Source organism: Camelus bactrianus, chromosome 1 (assembly GCF_048773025.1).
Source record: "Camelus bactrianus isolate YW-2024 breed Bactrian camel chromosome 1, ASM4877302v1, whole genome shotgun sequence".
Lineage (NCBI taxonomy): Eukaryota > Metazoa > Chordata > Mammalia > Artiodactyla > Camelidae > Camelus > Camelus bactrianus.
This window is the reverse complement of record NC_133539.1, coordinates 111,148,966-111,170,860: the sequence shown is the minus strand read 5'-3', so window position 1 is coordinate 111,170,860 and position 21,895 is coordinate 111,148,966. Positions and strand designations below refer to the sequence as shown.

General features: G+C 42.7%; 1 protein-coding gene across 1 annotated transcript in view; it reads left to right on the top strand.

Moving 5' to 3' along the window:
• ACP3 (acid phosphatase 3) overlaps positions 1–20,395 on the top strand; it is a 45,166-nt gene extending 24,771 nt beyond the window's left edge. Inside the window, exons 8-11 of the mRNA XM_010947742.3 lie at positions 3,456–3,538; positions 5,610–5,710; positions 9,189–9,355; positions 18,413–20,395. Coding sequence (XP_010946044.2) covers positions 3,456–3,538; positions 5,610–5,710; positions 9,189–9,355; positions 18,413–18,531 — 470 coding nt within the window. The 3' untranslated portion in view covers positions 18,532–20,395. The remainder of the gene's footprint in view (positions 1–3,455; positions 3,539–5,609; positions 5,711–9,188; positions 9,356–18,412) is intronic.
• The last annotated feature ends 1,500 nt before the right edge of the window (positions 20,396–21,895 follow it).

The following is a 21,895-nucleotide window of genomic DNA, read 5'->3' as shown; positions in this document are numbered from 1 at the left end:
CCAGAAGAGCCGCTATCGAGGTAGGAAGTCAGGATGGTCAGAGCAATTTCATAGGAGATGAACAAAGTAGCTTGGGGCAGATAACTTAGGGCAGTGGTTATGAACGATGTGATGGAGTTGCAGACCTGCTGGTGCAGAGTCCCAGTTGCATGGTGCAGAGGTGACAACAGTGTGAGAGTCCTTACTCCATGCCGAGGGCACGAGCAACTAGACACAGCCTTTGCGGATGGGAGAGCATCCAAAGATGAGTCTTAGATGGAACCTGGTGTGTTAGGAAAAATGACCAGGCAAGGCACAGACTGTGTCTGGGGACGGAGCCCAGGATGCAGTTCAACCCTACGTACCAAGCAACCAAGGATGCAGAGGGTGGAAGCTGGGCCTCGTTGGCTGCACAATCACCGGATCTCATTCCTGAACAGCAGGGGCCAGCAGGATGACTCAATTCCAAACACATCAGATGGTGGAAACAGGACTCTTCATTTTCCCCAACCGAGTCGCGATGAGCTCAAAAATGGATCCCCTCTCTATTCAAAATGTGGTCTACGGAACAGCAACATTAGCATCCTTGAGGTTGTGGTTAGACATGCAGAGCCCTAGGCCCCACCCCAGACCAACTGAATCTGAATCTGCATCCTAATGAAGTCCCAAGGCGCCTCGTATGTATGTATGTACGTTAGAGCTTCAGAAGCACTTTTCTAAATGCAGGAGATGGTAAAGAAAAGGGGCAGGGAAAGCCGGGCAGGAGTTGACAAGAGTCTAATAACAGATGCGGGGATCTGTATCTGAATGAAGATGGACTTTTCCCCAGCAGCGTGCACATATTTTCTCTTTTTCCCTTTGGCTACTAGAGATTGCATTTTGGGGAAGTCATTTCCCCTCTCGGAGTCTCAGTTTCCCCACCTGGTGAGTGCACTGAACTAGATTCTATCAGAGTCCTTCCCTAAGGTGTTCTCTGGCTCTTGGACTCTAAGGGCTGGCACTCGTGTGGACACACCTATCCTATTTTTCTGGGGGAACCCCAGTGCTATTGATGAACCAGGAAATTTTCCCTTGGTGATTCGTGCCAAGAGGCAAGCTCAGCCCATTGTTGAGATCTGGCTAGGCAAGAGGGATTTGTCAGCTGCGTGCTTGTTGAATGATGACGCAGCTGAACACAGTCCTGCAGAGGAAACGTGTTGTCTGGGTGACAGAATCACACGGGAACATCAGGGCTTTGACTGGTGTCCTCTGATCTTTGCCAAAACTTATGCTCCATCAGTAGGTTTCAGGGGTGACACTGTTCAGTAATATCCTCTTCCCACTCCACCCCCCACCCCCTGGCAACACACACACTCCCCTAGAAAATCCTTAGGCTACTTGCTGAGGCTAATGTAGGAGCATGTGGCTGGTCATGCCTGCATCAAGGGAAACCTCTTCATGGTGTAGACCAGAGGTTGGCAGGCGACAGCCCGCAGGCCAGATTCAGCCCACTGCCTATTTTTTGTAAATAAAATGCTGTTGAAGTTCAGCCAATGCACTGAGGTAGTATCTTTGGCTGCTTTTGTGCTTCCACTTGAGAATGAACGGTTTTGATGGAACAGTGGCCCACGGAGCCTGAGGCATGTACCATCTGGCCCTTTACAGAACAAGTTTGCCACCACTGCTGCAGCCCAGGAGTGAGGGAAGTGAAGTTTATGCCTTCACATAATGGTATTTTGTCTAGTGTATGTAGATTTAATAAATGACGCACCAGGGAACTTAGAAGCTAGCTTCTGCTGCAGTGAGGCCTGACAATTAAGAACAGGGGTTTTAAAGCCAGACATGCTGGGTTCATTGAAGCTCAGCCCCTCTGCTTACAAGCTGTGTAATCTTGGACAAGTTGCTGAACCTCTCTGAGCCTCAACTTCCCCTCCTATAAAACACGATCATTGTCATGCCAGAGCCTGCGGATGGTTGTGATGGTTACTCCTAGTTTGTCCTGGGACCACGTGGACAACCACCCAGAACCAAGAGCTGATACCATATTCCATTATCGACACTGAAGTCTGCTGCAAAGGCACCTGCTGTCGAGGGACAAGTTGCTGATGAAACATGGCTGCTGTGACTCCCAGAAACTCAGAGTTCAGTTCCAACGGGGCATGAATATCAAGCTGGAGTTCTAAAGGGCTCCCAGAGGGCAACCTTCCCTGAGGTAGAGAGATGCAGACCTGCTGGAGCTGTAGCATCCAGCTCCTTCCGTTCCTCATCAAGGAAGGCCTGGCATCCACAGAAAACAGATCAGCTCCCTTTCCTTGGTTAACCCTTTATTGTGCTTATTGGTATACAGACCAACAGACAGTTTCTTCTTACTGTTTTATGAGCTTTTGAACGAGAGGAATCACATCTGACTCACCCTTTGTAGCTGTTCAGTGTCTGTTTGCTGCGTGGACCACAGAGTCCTTTATTATAGTCTGTTAACATCAATGTCCTGCTCATTACAAAGGAAAACTGGCCATCTTGAGCCAGGAGACCACATGTGCCATGGAGAGACTACCAGCAGAGACACATGGAGCCTTCAGGGGATGGTTGCGGAAGTCCTTGAGGCAGCACGTCCTCAGAACAGCACCTGACACCCCAAGCTACCCCTCAGCCCTCAGTGTCTGCCAGCAGGACGGAGACTCTGAGTCGTGTGTCTGCCTGTTACCACCTCAGAAGCAACAAATGCAAAGGGCAAAAGCTTCTTTCTACTGATGGCAGATGGAGCCCTCGGGTGAAAGCTAAAGATGCTGGCTGCCCCCCAGTAGTGACACCCAGCGTAACCTGGAGAAATGGTCCACAGAAAACAGTCCGTGCCCTGTGCAGACACCCAGAGCTGCTTTCCCCATGCTTCTTACAGGTGTGACTGCAGGCGGGATGAAGACAGAGAGGTCCATGCCATGAGGTCATCCCAGGCCTGCCCTAGAGAAGAGCACTGGCCAACAGCTATCTGAGAAAAGCCTTCTGGAATTCCTTCCCAGTTCATCAACCTCACAACTTGAGTTTTAACAAAACCTGGTATAGTAGCATCCTAACGTGCCAATCCAGCTCCCCTGCCCCAGCTGTGTGAGTCACCTGATGGCTCCAGGCCTGTCTCCTCCCCTGTGAATGGGAGAGAGAAGTCAGGGTTCAGTAAAAGAATGTATGTAGAAGGGAGGGTATAGCCCACGTGGTAAAGAGGATGCTTAGCAAGCACGAGGTCCTGGGTTCAATCCCCAATGCCTCCTCTAAAATAAATAAATAAATTTAATTACACCCACCCCCAAAAACAACCAAAAAAAAATATGTAAATGACACTCCTCGCACACCGCAGTGTTCAAGCACAATTAGTTCTTGTCCTTCCTTTGTAAGTCTTGAGAATCATGACAGAGAGAATCACTTAGTATTAGTGAACAGAAAGCTTATGAACTAAAATATAAGCCCCATTTGATTCAGCTGCATGTGGATCTGTTGTCTTTAAGGCGTCCTGGTTGGTGAAATCCTCAATCATATGAAGAGCGCAACTCAGCCATCAAACCACAGAAGACTCATCATGTACTCCGCGGTGAGTGTCTCATCTCCCTTCAACATCCGTTTGTTAAAGGGTGCGAATTCTTTCAGGAGCCTCATTCCCTTCATCACCATTTCCCTATTACCCTATAAATGGTAGACCCCTGTTAAAATCTTTTAAAATTAAATACATATTGGGAGTTGGAGATGTGCAAATACTAACTACTATATATATGTATATATAAAACAGATGAAAAGCAAGTTTCTTCTGTAGCGCACAGGGAACTATATTCAATATCTTGTAGTAACCTATAATGAAAAAGAGTATGAAAAGGAATACATGTATGTATATGTATGACTGACACATGATGCTGTGCACCAGAAACTGACACATTGTAACTGACCATATTTTAATAAAATTTAATTTAAATAATTAACTTAATTAGATACCTAATTCTAGTCCTCAAGGAATTTACAATCTAATGCTGACAAAAAGACAAATGAGCATGCAAACACCACGCAAAGCAGACTAGCAGCGTCATTCACGCCAGCGCCTCGGTGCCTCAGAGAAAGGAAACAACACTTCTGTTCCAAACTAAAACCAGAGCGGCAGCAGGAGGGGAAAGGGGGCAGCAGGGTCACAAGGAGAGCTGAGTGTACAGGACGTGGTGATGAAATGAAATGTGGGCAGAGGGCAATGGTGTGGAAGGTAAGCCACAAGTGAAGGTGATGTTTCAAGCCTCGAAGACTGGGAAGAGGGTGGAACCATTCACAGAGGCGGTCACCAGCCAGGTGAGTGTGCTGATTAGGCAGCTGGATTTGAAATGCCAAGGGCATCCAAGGAGGAAACTTCAGGTGGCAACAGAAGAGGGCAAGGGAAGGTGAGCTGTGACTTGAAGTTAGAGCTATATTTGGCTGCAGAAAGGAAAGAGAGAGAGCTTGGAGAAGACATCCATCTTGAAGCAGGAGCCAGGGAAAGAGACACTGTGAAGGGAGATTGCTGGGGATGTACCACGCACTGAAGTGGCTGTCCATGGAGTCTGGATGAGCAAGGAAACAGGACATGGTGCCCTGCTCAGGCTCCCACCCACTTCTCCATGACAGTGGATTTCTCAGATATGGTTTAGCTGGAGAAACCCAGGCTTTCATTCTGCAAGAGGATTGAAGAGGTGACTAAAGATACAGGAAGTTTATTTATTGTCTTGGGTTCCAAATGGTGTAGGCTAGAGAACGAACTCACAGAGGGAACAGAGTATAGGGCTTCTTGGAAAAAGGTAGACTTGAAATTAGTTGATTCTTTTGATTTTTTTAGTTTCTAATCTGATTTCCAGTACTAACTTGTGTGGTTGACTTCTGGCAAGTCATAAATCTGTAAAATCCTTTTTTTTTCTCTAGTAAATCAGTACTAACTCCTTTTGAGTATGTGTATACTGCCATATAGTTCAGGCAACCAAATATTATGCCCATTTTGTAGATATGCAAATTGAGGATTTCTTAAGATTAGATAGCTAATCAGTGGCAAAACTGGGGCTGAAAACCAGCCCCCTATGCCCTCCAGCTATTCTGAGATAAACCTTTAACAATTATCATTAAGCTACACACTCTACTTCCTTACATTTTATTCTCTCTAACCATTTATAACCTCATATATTCTTCTCCAAACTTAAAATCACAGATCATGCTAATCTATAGAAAAAATATAATCTAGCATTAATGTTTTCCAAATTATTTTAAAATTTAATGAAAATGAATGAAACAAACTAAAACAGAGATATATTCTACTGGGGAAAAGCATGGAACAAAATCAGAAGACTTGGCTCGAATTTACTTTCTTCCACTTTGGAGACATATGACATTAAGCAAGTTAATTAATTTCTTTGGGTCTCAATTTCTTCGTCTTTTAAAGGGAAATAATGATGTGTATATTAAATCTCACTACCTACACCCAGCAGATTCGCAACCAAAATTAGCCCTTTCCCTCTCTACTTTTTAAGTCACTGGGGTTATGGGAAATTTAATTGGATCAGAAACCATTGTGGTGTTCTACAAGTGTTTAGTACATATCTATGGACTAAATCTGAACCAGACGCAAAGATCAAAAAATGTTTGTTTGAAATCTCTGTTAGCATGACACTACCGTGAGTGCCCTCCAGATGGCGCTAGATGTCTACAACGGAATCCCTCCCTACGCTTCCTGCCACTTAATGGAATTGTACCTGGAGAAGGGGTGAGTGTCTAAGAGATGCTTTTCAAGATTAATATCACTGGACCCCAGGCTTTGTTATTGTTGTTGTTGTTGTTGTTGTTGTTGTTGTTGTTGTTGTTGTTGGCTTAAGGGTTTTGTCTCTGGTTGGTTTGGTTTGGTTTTATATTCAGAGGGAAGAATGGTGGCGAGTACCAATATCTTTGCTAGTCATGACTCCTTTTTTCTTTGCTTTATTTTATTGGGAAAGAATGTACAGACGCAGTAGTTGAAAAAGTTGGGAGAACCAGCCTAGGTGACAGAAATGATGTTTTTTTGAAAAGATGAAGATTTTCTAAGAAGTCTGTGGACATTGCATTGTTCTCTTGGAAAATACAAGGTGGTAGACGATACCAGGAGAAAAATAAAGTTTGTGTATGGTTATAAATAATGTTCTTTTAATTTCAAACATGTCTATGCAGCTTCTGGTGATTCATATCTGCCAGGTAGGATTCTTAAAGTACAGCTTCTGTGCAGTGTTTACTTCTTTGTAGCCTGGTGTGACCCTCCCCAGCTAGCACAAGTCCACTAGAAAGGCCAAGGTTAGTCAGAACTGAAGGTGTTCTGGAACACGTGAGTTTCATTGTTAAAACCAGGAAAGTCCTGGACAAACCAGGAAGGGTTGGTCACAATGGGCAAGGTCACACCAAAACTTTGTATCTGCTGTGTCACTGGCATTCTCGTTGGGAGGAAGGAGGAAGACGTCATGGGACATTACTGATGGAATAAGAACGAGGAAGGGGTGGAGGCAGAGCAGTGACCCCAGAGTGTGGTTTCAGGGTTAGCTGGGGAAGCACACTTCGCTCATCTCTCAAGGCAGCCACAATTACTGCAGACAGAACCACCCTGACCGTGAGGTTACATAGGGCCCTGTTGCTCAAAAGAGCCAGGCTTGGTTTAACGCACCTTTGTTGCCATCTTGAAATTCTTAATACCTTTTAAACAAGGAGCCCTGCATTTTTTTTTTTTTCACACTTCGTAGTCCTGGCTATAGTTGTCTGGCCACCTGAATTTATAGAGTAGGAAAGTAGCCAGCTCAGAGGCCCATTCTCACCCAGCGCCTTCACTGCTTACAAAGAAAGTGAGTTGTGCACGGTTAAGGAAGGGTAAGTGCATCCGTTGTTGAAGCTCTAACTGGGTGCCAAGCACAATGAGATGGAATTAAAATGTGGTCTTAGCAAGTTGTGCCCTCAAATAGCTAGAGTCAGAGTGGAGAGACGATACCCACTATGTGGAGAATACCCACAGAGCTGAAAATGGGAATGAGAAGACGGAGGACATAAAGTGCTCTGTCACAGATAAGCCCTGCGTATGGCTGCCCCATCGAATGCCCACTCCAGGGAGTTAGCACATCCAGTGACGACTGCAGGCTCAGCTCTAGGAGTAGGCACTGTCCAAGATAAGACAAAAGGAACTGCCCACTTCACCGGACCCTCCCTCGTCTCTGGTTTCTGCATCCCAGTGGTCCTGCACCTGCTTCTACTTAGGGCACTGCAGCATTCTGACCTATGAATCGCCTTCTCACACCACCTTAAATACATTCATGTTATGAATCATCAAGTGTGGGGCATTTTTCAACTGAGAGACATTGACCTACAGAAAAAAAAGTAACCAAGGGCCAGTCACTGTTAGAAGTCAAGTTTGTTGTTATATTGGGAAATTTCTTTGAACACTCCAGAGAAATATCGTAAGTTAAACTGGCTTGCTTTTAAATTAGAAACAAGGAGGGTCCGAGTTAACAATACAGACATAGATATATGCATAAAAATTAGGTGATCCCCAGTATAGGGTGATCCCAATTTATCCCGATAAGAAAATAAAAAAACAGAAAAAGAGATTGTTATCTATCTTATATATGTAAACTCAAGGTTATGGATAAGATAGCTAAATATACTCTTAAAATATTTCATTTCTGGTTACATACATAAACTTAAAATCATATACCATATAAAGTAATTCACTAATTTAAGAAAATAGTGTCTCTTTCCACTTTCACATTTAGGAAACATTTTCATCCAAACTCTTTATAGGCATCTTAACGTGTGTCTTTACCACTGGAGCCAATTTTGAGTCCCCTAAAACTATTTTCCAAAGGTATTAATTAATCAGGGTAATTCTGGCTGCTGTACAGATAAACGTCAAGTTGTCGAGGCTTAACCCCATGGAGATGTCGTTCTCACTCATCTCACAGTCCGTTGCAGATGTTCCTGGGCAGTAGGAAGTGACTCACCTAAGGTGTGAGTCACACACATGGTGTGATTCGGGGACCCAGGGTTCCATCTTTTGGACTCACAGTTTTCCAGAGCGCTGCGTTCACTTGCAGGCAGCTTGTAGAAAAAGATGAGAGGGTGGAGAAGGCAGTCTGCTTATTGGGCATCTCAGCCCAGAAGGGGCACATGTCACTTCTGCTTCTATTCTGCTAGCTGAAATTAGTCGCTTGGTCCTTCCTGAGTACAAGGGAGTCTGGGAAGTGTAGTCACGTCTCAGCTGTAAATTTATTCTATGCAAAGAGAATCATGAATTTTGATAGACTATTAGTCGTCTTGTCATATTATCTTGAAATAAAAGACGCTGTCACCGAGAAAGTTATTCTGAGGTATAGGTACTCATTCATGTAATATAAGGAAAGTTTTTTAAGATGTATTCTTATAAGTGAGTATTTGTGGTTACTATTGTTTCTATGGCTTTTTAAAGTGATGTTTTAAAAGGCTTGTTTATAACAACATCCAAACGTTGCAATTGTGAGATTACTATCCCAAGAAAGGTGACTAAATTCTATTTGAATCTCTCTTCTGCCTCTTTGGCAAATGACTTCCGTAGGCACCTCATACTAGCTTTACAAGGTTGGTTTGGGGCAGTCGTCCTTCCTTAAACAGTGCATTGCTTTCTGAAATAAAGTATTGCGAGAGCCCCCCTCAGTAAGGCTCTGATAAGTCTTGCTGCATATTCAAGCACCTATGTTTTATTCTATTCAGTTCCAGATTTCTGGTCTGGTTACAGGAGAGGACAGATACATTCATTCAGGGGAAAGATTGAAAGAAATATTAAGAGAGAAAAGGAAGGAGCAAATGAGAAGCATAAAAGGGAGATAATAAGGGGGAAAAAAACAGTATCTCACCTGCCCCCTACTTCTCGCTCAAAGGTTCAGATCACCCCCGACTCCCCCAATCATCACCTCTCAGCTCCTTCTCTAATTAAGCATCCTGGTCCCTGCCTCATATGCCTTTGGTCATCTAACAAACCAGTTCTCCCATTTCCACCCTCCCCGGCTGGCCCACGTGCCCCAACCCCCCCTCTTCCCACAACTAAGTTGGCTAGTATCTACTCGTTCCCATAAATTCTTCCACTAGTCCTTCAACTGACATGTTACAGGCCAGGTGGAAAAAAAAGAAAATTCAAAGGCAGTTCAACAACACAGAAGTAACGGGGCTTCTCCTCTGCCTTCCTGCGCTTCCCCCACCAGGGAGCACTTCGTGGAGATGTACTATCGGAACACGACGTGGCGGGAGCCACATCCCCTCACGCTGCCTGGCTGCACCCCCAGCTGCCCTCTGACGAAGTTTGCTGAGCTGGTGGCCCCCGTGATCCCCCAAGACTGGTCTGCAGAGTGTACCACGAGCAACTATGAAGGTACCGAGGCCATTCTGGACTAGAGGGCGTGTAGAGTGCTGCAGAAAGGGCAGGACCCCCTTTGTGCAGGCAGATGGTGCTTTGAGGATATAATTTGGTCATCACCCCCATCTTTGTGGGAAATAGGTTTTGGGTGATAATTGTATGTTTCAGGGACCTGAACTTTAGGCAATTCCTACCTCTCCACCTGGTCCTGCCCCTCCTTGCCATAAAGCTTGCCAAACCCGGGAGGCAGTAATCAAGCAGAAAGCATTTACTTGGGGTCAAAGAATTGGAATTCAGGGCACACATATCAAAGCGGAACAAAATTAGAAATGCAAGAGTGTTCTGAATACCTCCCAGATCAAACCTTACTGGAATGCTTAATGCGGGTGTGGTATCTGTCCTGAGGACAGAAAGAATATGTAAGGCTTTGATTCTGGGATCTTCAGAAAACCCAAGCAAACTCACAGGTCCTGCTGAAGCGACTTACTATACAAGAAGAACTCATGTTTGAATGACACTATTTAGAGTCCTGTAGATTCGCCATGTGCAGACAAAACACAAAGAGCACCCTGCTACGTTACTGGCACAAATAAAGATGGAACAGTTTCTAGAGATGGTTTCTACTGGATGCCAGTGCCTAGAGCAAAGCCATTCCCCCTCCAGGTCGGTCATGGGATGACTGACACAAGATACCAATTGATGTGTTTGTGTTATTTCTCTTCAAAGTAAATATTTGGCCTTGGGGCCATCATCTAATTACCCTGTCTCCTCCATGGATGTAACTTTCCTCCAGCAGTGAGCCAAATGTAAAAGAGTGAATAAAGTCATTATTAGGAAGTTCAAAAGCATTACTTTTGTAATGCTTTTTATTTTTTATTTTTTGAAAAGTGTGTGCGTGTTTAATTAGAATAAAATTTCTGAAGGACAGATTGTAGGGGCTTTATTTTTATTTCGGGGTTTTATTTTACTGTAATGAGAAGGAAAATATTAATATAAAGTAAGATGATTTGACTGGCTTACATGAACGTTTTACATTGAAAATGTATTTAGTTTGGACTTGGCTACTTCCGATAAAGGCTAAGCTGAAGCATGGCCGAATAAAGATGGAACTTGCCCAGAAAACTGCCTTGGGAAATCTACAATGTAGTGGAGAAGTACAGAGATGCATATTACATAGAATGTCGAAGGTTATGTCTTATGACTCCAAGGTTTGCTATGGGAACAAGAGTTACCTGGATTTGGAGGGAAGGAAACGGTAAGGAATGAAGGCTTCCTACAAGAGATGACAGCTACGCCATATGACATCAGTTTGGATGAGGTTTATTCTAATGGTACAGGTGCTAAATAGGCCTTCATCAAATGTGCCAGTGGCTTGAAGCTGGAAAGCACAGGGGAGTTACTTGGCAGAAGATTCAGTGTCCAAAGAGATTCCCACGAGTTTCCTTCAAGGGACCAATTTTAATGAGATAAGATGTCATCTCCACAAGAGCAAGGATTTTTTTATTTGTTGCATCCTGCCCTGTATCTGTCCTCAGCACCCTGAGGTGCCTGCGCCTGGCATGGATTCGTGCTCAATAAATATTTGCTCATGAATGTATAAATTATTTACCTTTCCTCTCTGAACCTACTCTTTCTACCTTGATTAGCACCAACACCTAGTAGTAACCTGCAAATTATCAGATTATCACCCTCTCCTTCATTCTCCATAGTCATCTGTCACCTCTTCTTCTTAAATCTACCTGTAGTATGTTTGTAGAATTCTTTTCTTCAAAACACCAACATCAACAATCCAGTATCCAAGGAGAGTGAAATATAATTAAGAAGCAAAATATGTTAATAAAAAGAAAACTTAGGGTTTGGTGTGCTGGAGCTAGCGCATACAGATCTCAAGAGTGGGAAGTACGTATTATCTCCCAACTCTGAGCTTAATGACTTCACTTTGGCAGTTTGAAATTGGCCATGGTATCATGGAGGAGTATTTTTACCATAGAAATCAGCATATGCTACAAATCAGAGTTTTGTTTTCTGTTTGTTTTTTTTTTTTAAAGTCCAGTTTACCAGCACACCATTGATTTTTAGCTCATAGAAAGTTTGTTAAATGTCTATAACGTGAAGTGGTCTCTAACAGAGAGAATTCAATATTTGAACTTCTTTAAGGAGAAAGGATTCGATGTGTTCCATAGGGTCTCAAACAGTGAGGTGAGGGGCAGCAGGTAAACATTTCAGGAAGACAGACTGTGTTCGGTGGTGGGAAATCCCTGGGACCAGACGTGTCCATGGGGCTGGATGCCCACTTGCCTTGGCAGAGGCACTACAGAGCAGGCTGAAGCATGGAAGGTAGTAGGGCTTGAATGACTCTTTAGTAGGTGCACTAAAGCAGATGGGGGTACAGGATGCCCAGAGAAGTGTGATAAGTAGCTCTAACTGCTGAATTTTTATAACTTAAAACAAAAAACAAAAAAACCTTAAGACAAGATGTGAAAGATGCCCTGAGAAAGCCAAAAGAGGAAGCAGGACAAAACCATTAAATACAGGGCATATCCCATATGTACAGAATACCTGGCGGCCCTTCTCCTTAGGGTATCTCCATCCATGAAATTCTACCCATACCGATGAGCAGTGTTCTCACCTAGTGCTAAGGGACTCAATTAACTTCATTCTGATATCGATTAAATTGACTGGAGCCTTTTCTGGGAAATTCATGATAAGCTTGAGTCCCTTAGTACGTTGCCTGAAATGAATAAAACTCTTTTTTTTTTTTTTTAAGAAAATGCTTCTTTAATTCCAAAATTCCACTAACATGGTCAGACTTTCTTCACTAGCACTCTCCCAGCCCCACCTCCATCTCCAACTCCAGTTATTTCATAGGAAGGAGGTTTACCAGTGAGAAGTTCCAGGTTCCCCTCATAATCTCCGTAAAGCTGATAATCTACAGCACATACATACATGCCCAAGACTCAGCTATGAGCTTCTAACTGGCCTTTTTCCTCCTTGAATCTTCAGCCAGTGGGCAATGCCTAGAACCTGCCTTCAAACAGTATTTGCTAATTGAATAACTGTTCCACCCTCCCTACTTAGCCTGTCTTCCTCATGACTGGGCCCAGGTGTCAGAAGCCTGGACCTCAGTTTTCAATAAATGGGGGACAGAGGCTATGAATGAGCTTTGACTATACGTGTATTATAAAGACCCACTCATTGACTGTATGTCCATGTTTATGCCATCGTGGCTGTGTCCTTGGCCTCTGTTTCCTTCACAGTCACCTTGGCATTCTCTGGTCCCTCGTTGCTCTTTAGAGCCCCTGTTCAATGATCTCCCTCACAGCACCCCTCCTCCCTCAGAGATGAGGCCATATGATTACTATACCTTTTTCTCATCCTTGTCACCATTGTCATCAGTTCCCCAGGACATGTCTCATCATTCGTTAATGACATTGGGCACTTGCTGTGGTATATACCAACTCATTCCCCGCTTCCTCTCTTGCTCTCCACCTAGGCAATTCTGACAGTCGTTAATAATGGCCCTTCCCATACCCTGTGCACCCCACCAATAGCCAACCCCACCTCAAATCGACCACACAGTTTGAACGTTCTGATCTGCTGAGTAGAGCTAAATAAAATCAGCGGTCACCATTTCAAACTATGAACGTTGACATTTCTATTCCAACCTCAGCTGGATCTTTCAACACTGCATAATAATTATAGTCACCCTCACTGGACTCTTTTCTTGTTTTCTAACAAGAAGGTCTTGTTAATTTTCCCAAACTTAGAATTCCATCTTGACTTCTTTAATTCTCATGAGATATCCTGAGAAGAGCAAGATAACCCATTAAAACCTCTTTTAAGTTCTCCTGTCACTACTTCAAAATATCTCAGACGCTGTAACCTGCCTTTCCTGCTGTTTCTCAAGAAAACATGCTCCTTCTTGAGTAACCTAATTCCTCTCCCCACCTGTAGGCTCATTGGACCTTGATGAATCTCTTCGTTAGCTTCATTGTCTTCTTTTTGCTATGAAAATGTCCAAATCTCTCATCAAAGAGCACCTTCATGTGCCAACTCCATCTCACTGTCCTCAATCCCAGTTTCCTCAAATAAATAATTTATATTCTCCAGCTCTATTTCCCCAGCTTCCTCTTAACTCCTGAACTATTCTGTAAAATGGTATTCTTCCTTCCTTCATCTCTTTGTTGAAACTTGCCTTTTGGAAGTCATCAGTGCCTAATTCAGTGGCCTCTTTTCCTTTTCCTGTCAAAATCACATCTCCTCCTTTTACAGGGAGGAAAACTGAACCTCGGAAAATAACTTGCCACAAGTGATAAGGTCAGGATTGAAGCCTAACACTCTCCAACACCATGTTTCTACCATATCATCTTCCTTCCCATCCTACAGCATCTTGTGGACTATTCCCTTAGGACAAATTCCCAAAAATAAGATTAGTGGGTCAAAGCATAAGAACAGTTAGTAAACAATGGATATTTATTGAGCACCTATTATGTACTTGATATGTACCTATGTAGCAGGCATTAAGTTTGCTGAGGAAACAGCAGCAAGACCAGAAAATTTTCCCCACGTGACTTGTAGATCTTGACACAGAGGTGGGGAGGCAGGCAGGGAGGACAGGAAGAAAGATAGAGAATTAAACAAGGCTGAACAATTAAATATGGTGAGTACTCTGATGAGGGACACACAGGTAACTATAAAAACATACAGCAGAGGCAATTAGCTGCAGTCTAAGGTGTTAGAGAAGGCTTTTCAAAGGCAGAGATGTTTAAACCAAATCTGAAGGAGAGAAGGAGTTAACCAGGTGAGTGGAGGTGAGGAGAGAGGAGAATGTTATAGGTAAAGAGGGAAAGTGTATGAAGGCCAAGGGGCTAAGGACAGCATGGGGGCATTTTAGGAGCTGGACAACTTACGATCCGTGAGAGGGCAAAGATGCTGAAGAGGCAGGCGTTAAGTGTCTTGTAGGTCAAGTTGAGTAGCTCTGGTCATTAAAGGGTTTTAGGCAAAGGTCAGATGATATGACTGGCCTCTTGTTTTAGACAGACCTCTTTGGTTCCAATGGGGAGAATGGACTGAAGAGGAGTGGAACTGAGGGCAGGAGAACTTTTGAGAGGCTGTTGGAATAATCCAAAATCTAGTAGGAGTGAAGGAGAAAAGGAGGAATATTCAAAGGGGGAAAAGAGGTAGAGAAGACAGGACTCGGGGTTTCATGGCAAGAGGAAGAGGCTTTTGATACATGTTGTCAAAATCGTTTTCCAAAAAGTAGTGCCCATTCTCAGCTCAGCAGCTTTCTTGTGTCCGCTCGTAGTAGGATGTCATGTCAGTCGCTACCCGCACTAGATCTCTTTGCAGTAGATACAATTGATCACTCTCCCTTCTCAGATTCTAAACATCTCTCTGTCAAACTCACAAAATCCTTCATGGTACATGGGAGCATATAATTTAAAAAATAAACACAAGGGAAACAGAAAGAGAGAGAAAGGGAGAAAATCTCTCCTGAGTCTTCTCTTTATTCTGACTTTTTGTCGTGTTTCTGTTGGATTGATCATTTTCACCAGTGCCCTGAACAATGGTGTCCCAGGGCCCTGTCCTTGGTTTCCTCATCCCACACTCACCGTAAGCCAATATTAGCCAGGCCTCCGTCTTCTCCATCTACAATCCTTATTTCCATATATACACGTAGACTTCTAGACCCGTTTTTTCCAGCTGCCTGCTGATCATCTCTACTAGGACAATGACTCATCTCAATCCCAATTTGAAACTAAATTTATTATCTCCTCTATTCCAAATGGGTCCTTTCTAATGTGCTTTGGATCTCAATTCACAGCCTAATCATTTTCCCATTCACCCAACCTAGAATCCATGACCACAGCTTTCCTTCCTTGACCAGTATATTTAGACCATCACCAAGTCCGTCAATGCTACCTCACGATTCTCTCTTGAACCTCCTCATCTGTGTTCTCAGGGCCACACGTCCAGCACTGAGCCCTCCGTACCCTGTCAAAGACATTTTAATAGCTATCAGGCCTAGAGTGTCTCCACCATCCTACCTTTTTTTTTCTAGTTTTGCTTGTTTTTAAAAAACACAGATTGGGTCATGTCACCTCCATGATGATTTCCATTTGCCACGTGGCAAACCAGACCTTCTAAAACCTGAGCCTCAACCTACATATCTGGTCTCACCTTGCCACAACCTATACTCCAACAACATGCTACTGCTCATTACTTCCCAAAGACACCCTTGTGCAACTCACTCTGTCTTGTGGCAAAGTCTTATTTACCTAAAAGTCCAGCTCAAATCTTATCATTTTCTCAGAAGCCTTTCCAAACTCGTTCTCTTCCAAATAGACCACTTTGTGTTGATTGCAGCTCTCTCTCTGTTCCAACGGCACATCTTTTGCACCTCTGTTTTACTATTTATCCCGTCATCTCGTAATTAGCTATCCAGCTCTCCCATTAGATGGTGACCTCCTCAAGACCAGGGATCACGGAACCCCAGAACCTAGCACACAGCTAATCTGGCATATCGTGCGTGCTCGCTACATGTCTAGGAAGGAATAAAGGAAACAAAAAGGTTGGGAAAGGGTATGACAACATGGCCAAAAAAGTAAACTGAAAATAAATTTCCAAGTCAGCCATGGACATTAATTTTAAGGCATCATTAGTCTCTTCCTTCTTCCCTCATTTCTGTTTAGTTCTTTCCTTTCTCCCTCAATTCTGTTCAGTTCCCTCCAACTTTACATTAACTCCATCTACAATGGTAATGGCACCAGTCCGCCAGATCCTAATTTTATTAATATTCCCCTTCTCATGATGCTAAGAGGAAACCCGACAGCATGAGAAAAGCACAGAACTAAGAGCTGAGGACCTATGAGTTTTAGATCATTCATTCTCACAAATATTTATTGAGCTCCTGATATGTGCCAAGTACTGTTCTAAATGCTTGGGATACATTCATGAACAGAAAAGACAAAGGCTCCTGCTCTCATGACGCATACATTCTGTTAGAGGGAAGGAGAGATGGACAATGAATAATAAACATAATAAATAAGTACTTTGGAAGGTGAGAGTCACAAGTGCCAAGTGGGGATGGGGAGAGGGCATACAGGTGGCACTTTTTTTAAAATATATTTTTGATTGATGTATAGTCAGTTTTCAATGTTGTGTCAATTTGTGGTGGACCTAATAATGTTTCAGTCATACATATATTCATTTTCATATTCTTCTTCATTATAGGTTACTACAAGATATTGAATAGAGTTCCCTGTGTGCTACAGCATGAACTTGTTGTTTATCTATTTTATATATAGTAGTTAGCATCTGCAAACGTGGGAAGGTTGCCCTTTTACATAGAAAGTCCTTGTTGAGAAGATAAGAGCTGAGCAGGGAAGGTGATGGGTTTACCTGGTGCCGAGATTTGTGAGAAGAGCTTCTAGGCAGCGGCAGTGAAGGGGAGTGTGCCTGGCACGTTTGAGGAACAAGAAGGCCTGTGTGGCCAAAAGAGAGTTAAGTGAAGGCAAGAGTGTGCAGAAAAGAAACCCAAGAGGTTAATAAGATAATGGAGAGCCCCGTGACCTGGTTATCATCAGAACTTTGGCTTTCATTCTGAGTGAGGTGAGAGTTCATTGAAGACTTTGTTTTTAGTATAGGAGTGGTGTGATTTGACTTGAAGCTTAGTGGCTGCTGTGTTGAAAGCAAGTTGTAGGGGAGAAAGGATAGAAGCTAAGAGCAAATCAGGAGCATGTTGTGCTGATCCCAGCAAATGATGATGATGGTTCAAAAACAGGGTGGTGGCTGAGAAGGGAAGAAATCATTGGTTTCTGGGTACAGTTTTTGGTAGAACCAATAGGACTTCAGAGTAGGTATAGGATGTGAGAGAAAGAGAGGTGTCAAGGGGGACTCCACGAGTATGGAGCGGAGACACTAGAAGAAGGAAGTTTCAATGAATTGAGATGGGAGAGGCTGTGGGAAGAACAGATTTGGTGGGGGAGGCGGGGGCAAGGGGACTGGGAGCTCAGTTTTGGACTTGTTGAGATTGAAATGCCTGTTAGGTGTCCAAGGGAATATGTTGAGTACACAGTTGGCTATATGAGCCTTGAGTTGGGAAAGATTTAAATTTGGAAGTCATTCGTGAATAGATGGTTTTAAAATTATGAGACTGCTAAGACCCCATGTGTTCCAACCCAAATGCAATTATCTGCCTAACCTTAGCCAATTCATCTAATCTCTCCACCTCTCATTTTTCTCATCTCTACAATAATAAGGTCAGGCTGTGTTCCATGGAGCAGCAGGGCTCTGCTACCAGGATCAGAGAGATGTTTGCTCTCCCACTGCCTAAGCTAGCAAGCAATCCCATATTTTTACAGTGAAAATCAGACGTAACATTTAGAGATGGTGCAAACTGATATTTTTGATGTATGTACTGTTGTGGACTAGGGTGTATGTATGGTGAGGGGGGTAACTTTCCAGGTGAGATAATGAACAGCATCTCATAAAAAAACAACTCCATATGTCTGCTCCATGACTGATCAGTATAAATAAAGGTACAGGATAGCAATAGTACACAATTATCCTAAAAAATGCTTGTCATAGTCAATATGTGCTCTCTAAAAGATAATTACTGAAAATCAAATTCAAAGACTGAAAGTTGATATCCCATTTCTTTAGACCCAATTAATGATGACAGTTGAGCATTCAGAATTCCCTTTGTCCCTGACGCCATGAATAATTGACCATTGTAACTGTAGAAAAATGCACGAAGTTGATGCTAGAAGAGGACCTTAGAAATCCTTCAGCCGTCCCTTTACAGTGGAGGAGCTGAGGACCAAAGGTCAAAGGTCCGAGGTCATGCTGGAACTGGAATCTAAGTCATCCCCTGACTCTGAGTCCAGCACTCTTTTCACCACACTATGCTGATTTCATGGCTGCTTCAGAAGTGCCACTGAAACTTAAAATTAAGGCAGGAAATCAACACTGATGTGTGATCTTTATATTTGCATAATCCATTCATTTCCTGATCTCCAAGTTTTCCCCAATCTGTTATTTGACAATAATGCTCTTCCGATCTTCCCGCAGTTCTAAGGATCATCCTAGCCGTTGTCTTTTGCCTGGTGTCTGGGACCCTAATGGTGCTGCTGTTTATCCTCATCCGCCACGGACCCTGCTGGCAGAGAGACTCCTATGGGAACATCTGAACAGATGGCTGAGTAAGGGCAGGCACACCAGGCCAGCCTCCTGTGAGCAGCATCTCTCAGTGACGCAGCATGCAACGGACAGTTTTCACCCCGTGGGCCTCACTTCGCCTTCTGAGCCACCTAGGGCAGGGTCCGAACTCACAGTGACCCAGGGACCGCTGCCGGACCGACTGATGAGTGCACACCCCGGCTACTTACTTAGGTCTCCTCATCGTTGAACTCACCACAGTGCAGGCTTCTCACTTGCCTGGAAGGAGGCTCTTCTGCAAAGGATAGCTGTACAGTCTGGCACAGACTTCTTATGATAAAAATAAGCACGCAAACTCCAATCAGCCTTTTGCCTGCAAGGAGCAAAAAGTTACAAGGAGGTGACGAAGACACAGATTAAAGAAGACTGGATAAAGGAGGAAATTAGACAAGGAGTATTATGTAAGATGATTCTTAAGAAATGGGACCCAATCAGAAGGTATAAATAAATCGTTTCTTCAGCTCTTAAGTAGGTTTAATGCAAACATGACCACTCCTGGAAAGTCCCACTCAGTGTTTGATAGCTAACAGGTGTCTGTGTGTTTCTGTCTATTCACATGCTTGTGTACACATATCTACATGGAAAGTGCCTTAGGAAGAGGTATTTCATTCTCAGAAACTGTAAAATGAACTACTTCGGCTGCTGATAAAGTAGCTCAGGTCATTTCCCCCTCAATTTGTATAATGAGAAATAACTAGAAAATCCACATAGCCATGATTCTTTTTTGAAACATCCACTGTTAGAGCTGGATATTTTTATAGGTTTGATTTCCCTACTTCATTTCAAAAGTAAGAGATTTTACTTTGATAAGGACTATTCATGATCATGATGAAATAATAATGTATTTTAATTGCTACAAATAGATCTGAAATTCTCAAATGGTGAGGTTAAAAGAAAAACACCCTGAAGGATGATGGACCCACGGTTTCAACTCTGCACAGGCTTTAGACCAACAACTTGGAATAAGTTCTTTTAAATCTTAAATGTTGGTTTCATAATCTACAAATGAAGGGTCTGGACCAGATGAACATAAAAGTCACTTATAGTTCTCATGCTCCTTAAACAGATTTTTTTCATTTCGTGCTGTGGATTGGTCACTGCCCAGGCAAGTACTTTCATCAATGGTTCCACTGTACTAAGCCTGAAAATTATTCTAAACAATTTTATTCTGTGCTGAGCCTCCAACCATCCAGCTGGTAAGAGATTCAATATCATTCATTGGTAGGGTTCTTCACCTCCTCAGGTACTACTGGAGGTCCCAGAATGTACCTGATGGGACAGAAAGTGCCCCAGAACCACTCCATCTCTTAATCTCAGCAACATTTCTCCCCACTTGGATCCTACAGCGTCAACCTGTTAAACTCCAAGCATTTACCTCTATCACTCTCACTCTCTACATAATTCTCACTGAGCCAACCTGGTTATTGCAAACAAAAGCCTGAGAAGGAACCTTCTCTTAACTGGTAATTGCTGCTTCCTGCTGCAGTACAAAAGGCAGGAAGGCAAAGAAACACAAGATCTGGCTGCATTCTCAGCGTGGGAAAAGGAAAAACAATTATAGCAGCAAGAACAAAGGACAAATTACTGTCTCCACAGAGTAGCCAGTTATATCAATAATGAAGCCCCAGTATCTTATGCTAATAAGTGATGAGACTTGAAAACAGAAGTATAAACAGAACCACGGGTTATGAATTCCCTCACTCACTCAACAAACATTGAGGAAAGAACTAATATTTTCTAATCACTGGCCCCGATGCTAAGTTGTCCATCCCTAATGTGATTATTAAAGTGTTTGGTCCCAACAGTGACCTTATACAGGGTTGGTAGAATGTAGAAGTCAAAGCTCGCACAATCTTTTCCTCATATCATCTTTTAATACTGTTAGTGGCTAAAAGGACTGCCACTTTCTACTGGTTCTGAGGGATTTTTCAGCATTCCCCATTTCTCTTCCTTCTACCATCTCTTTTGATGATGGTAAAGATTTCGTTGTTTCTTTCACCTTCCACAGAGCCACTCTGTTGATAAATTCTCTGATTGTCTTTCATACTTCATGGCAGAATGAAAAAGCACAAGTGACAAATAATCTTAGTGATGAAGCAGAGAATACAAAGGTACCGTAACATTTCTCAGGAAATAAGCTAATCATCCCAACTTTAACAGGAAAGTTTGTAAATTCTCTCTACTGGTAAAAAATAACTTCTTCAGATGGGTCAGAGCTCAGTTAACATGATGATGAATATTGTTTGAAAGGTAACTGCTGGGGTTGAGGTAACCTCTGCTCTGAAGTGTATTCCCCACACTTGAACTACTGTAGAGGACTCAGAACAGGATTACAATATGCAGTAATTCCCATATCCACGTAGGGAAAAAAATGTCAGATGTAGGAAAGTTCTAAAGAAGAGCTGTAGGTGGAATGTTCCCAGCTAGAATGGCATTACATAAAGAAGGTATTAAGACAGTGTGATTATGAAAGAATAGTTTATGGTGTTAGAAGAGTACAAGCATTAGAGGCAAACATTGTACCGGAAGCTATTCAACCAACAAACCTTTCCTATATTAGAACTGGCATTTCTTTCTCCCTGAATTCACTCATGTTCCCTACTCTTCCAACTTCCTGTCCTCTTTCTGTCCTGTTCTAATAATGTTAGCAAGTGATTCTTTCTTCATAACCAGGTGGGGTTTCCTGGTAAGCGAAAGCCAAATTGTTAGTTTTCTCTTTCAAAACTCTATAGGAAAAAAAAAAAAAAAAAAAAGAGAGAGAGAGAGAGAGAGAAATAATAACATCAATTTCAATTTTAAAAAAAATCTATAGAAAATCCACTTGAACAGTAATGAGCACATGCTGTATTTTGGTGCTTTAGACCAGGGATGCCCAGTAGAAATATAATGCAAGCCACGAATGAGAGCCACATACGGGATTTTAAATTTTCTAATAGCCACATTTTAAAAATCTAAAATAAAGAATAAAACTAATTCTAATAATAAAACTTATTTAACTTGGTGCATCTAAAAATACCACTTCAACATATAATTAATATTTTTAAAATTACATATGAAATATTTACAGTTTTTCATACTAAGCATTTGAAATCTGATGTGTATTTTACCCTTACGGCACATCTCATTTCAAATTAGGCACATGCCAAGTCTCAAAAGCCGTTAAGTGGCTGGTGGCTGCCACACTGGACAGCTCTGCTTTGGACCAGTAGACGACGACTTATTGAAACAGAGAAAGTGTATTCATTGTTATAATTTGCAAAATCCACTTTCAGGTTATTGTGATGAAATGGAAGTTGGTTTATTATGTCTTCATTTTATTATTTGTGTATGTGTGCC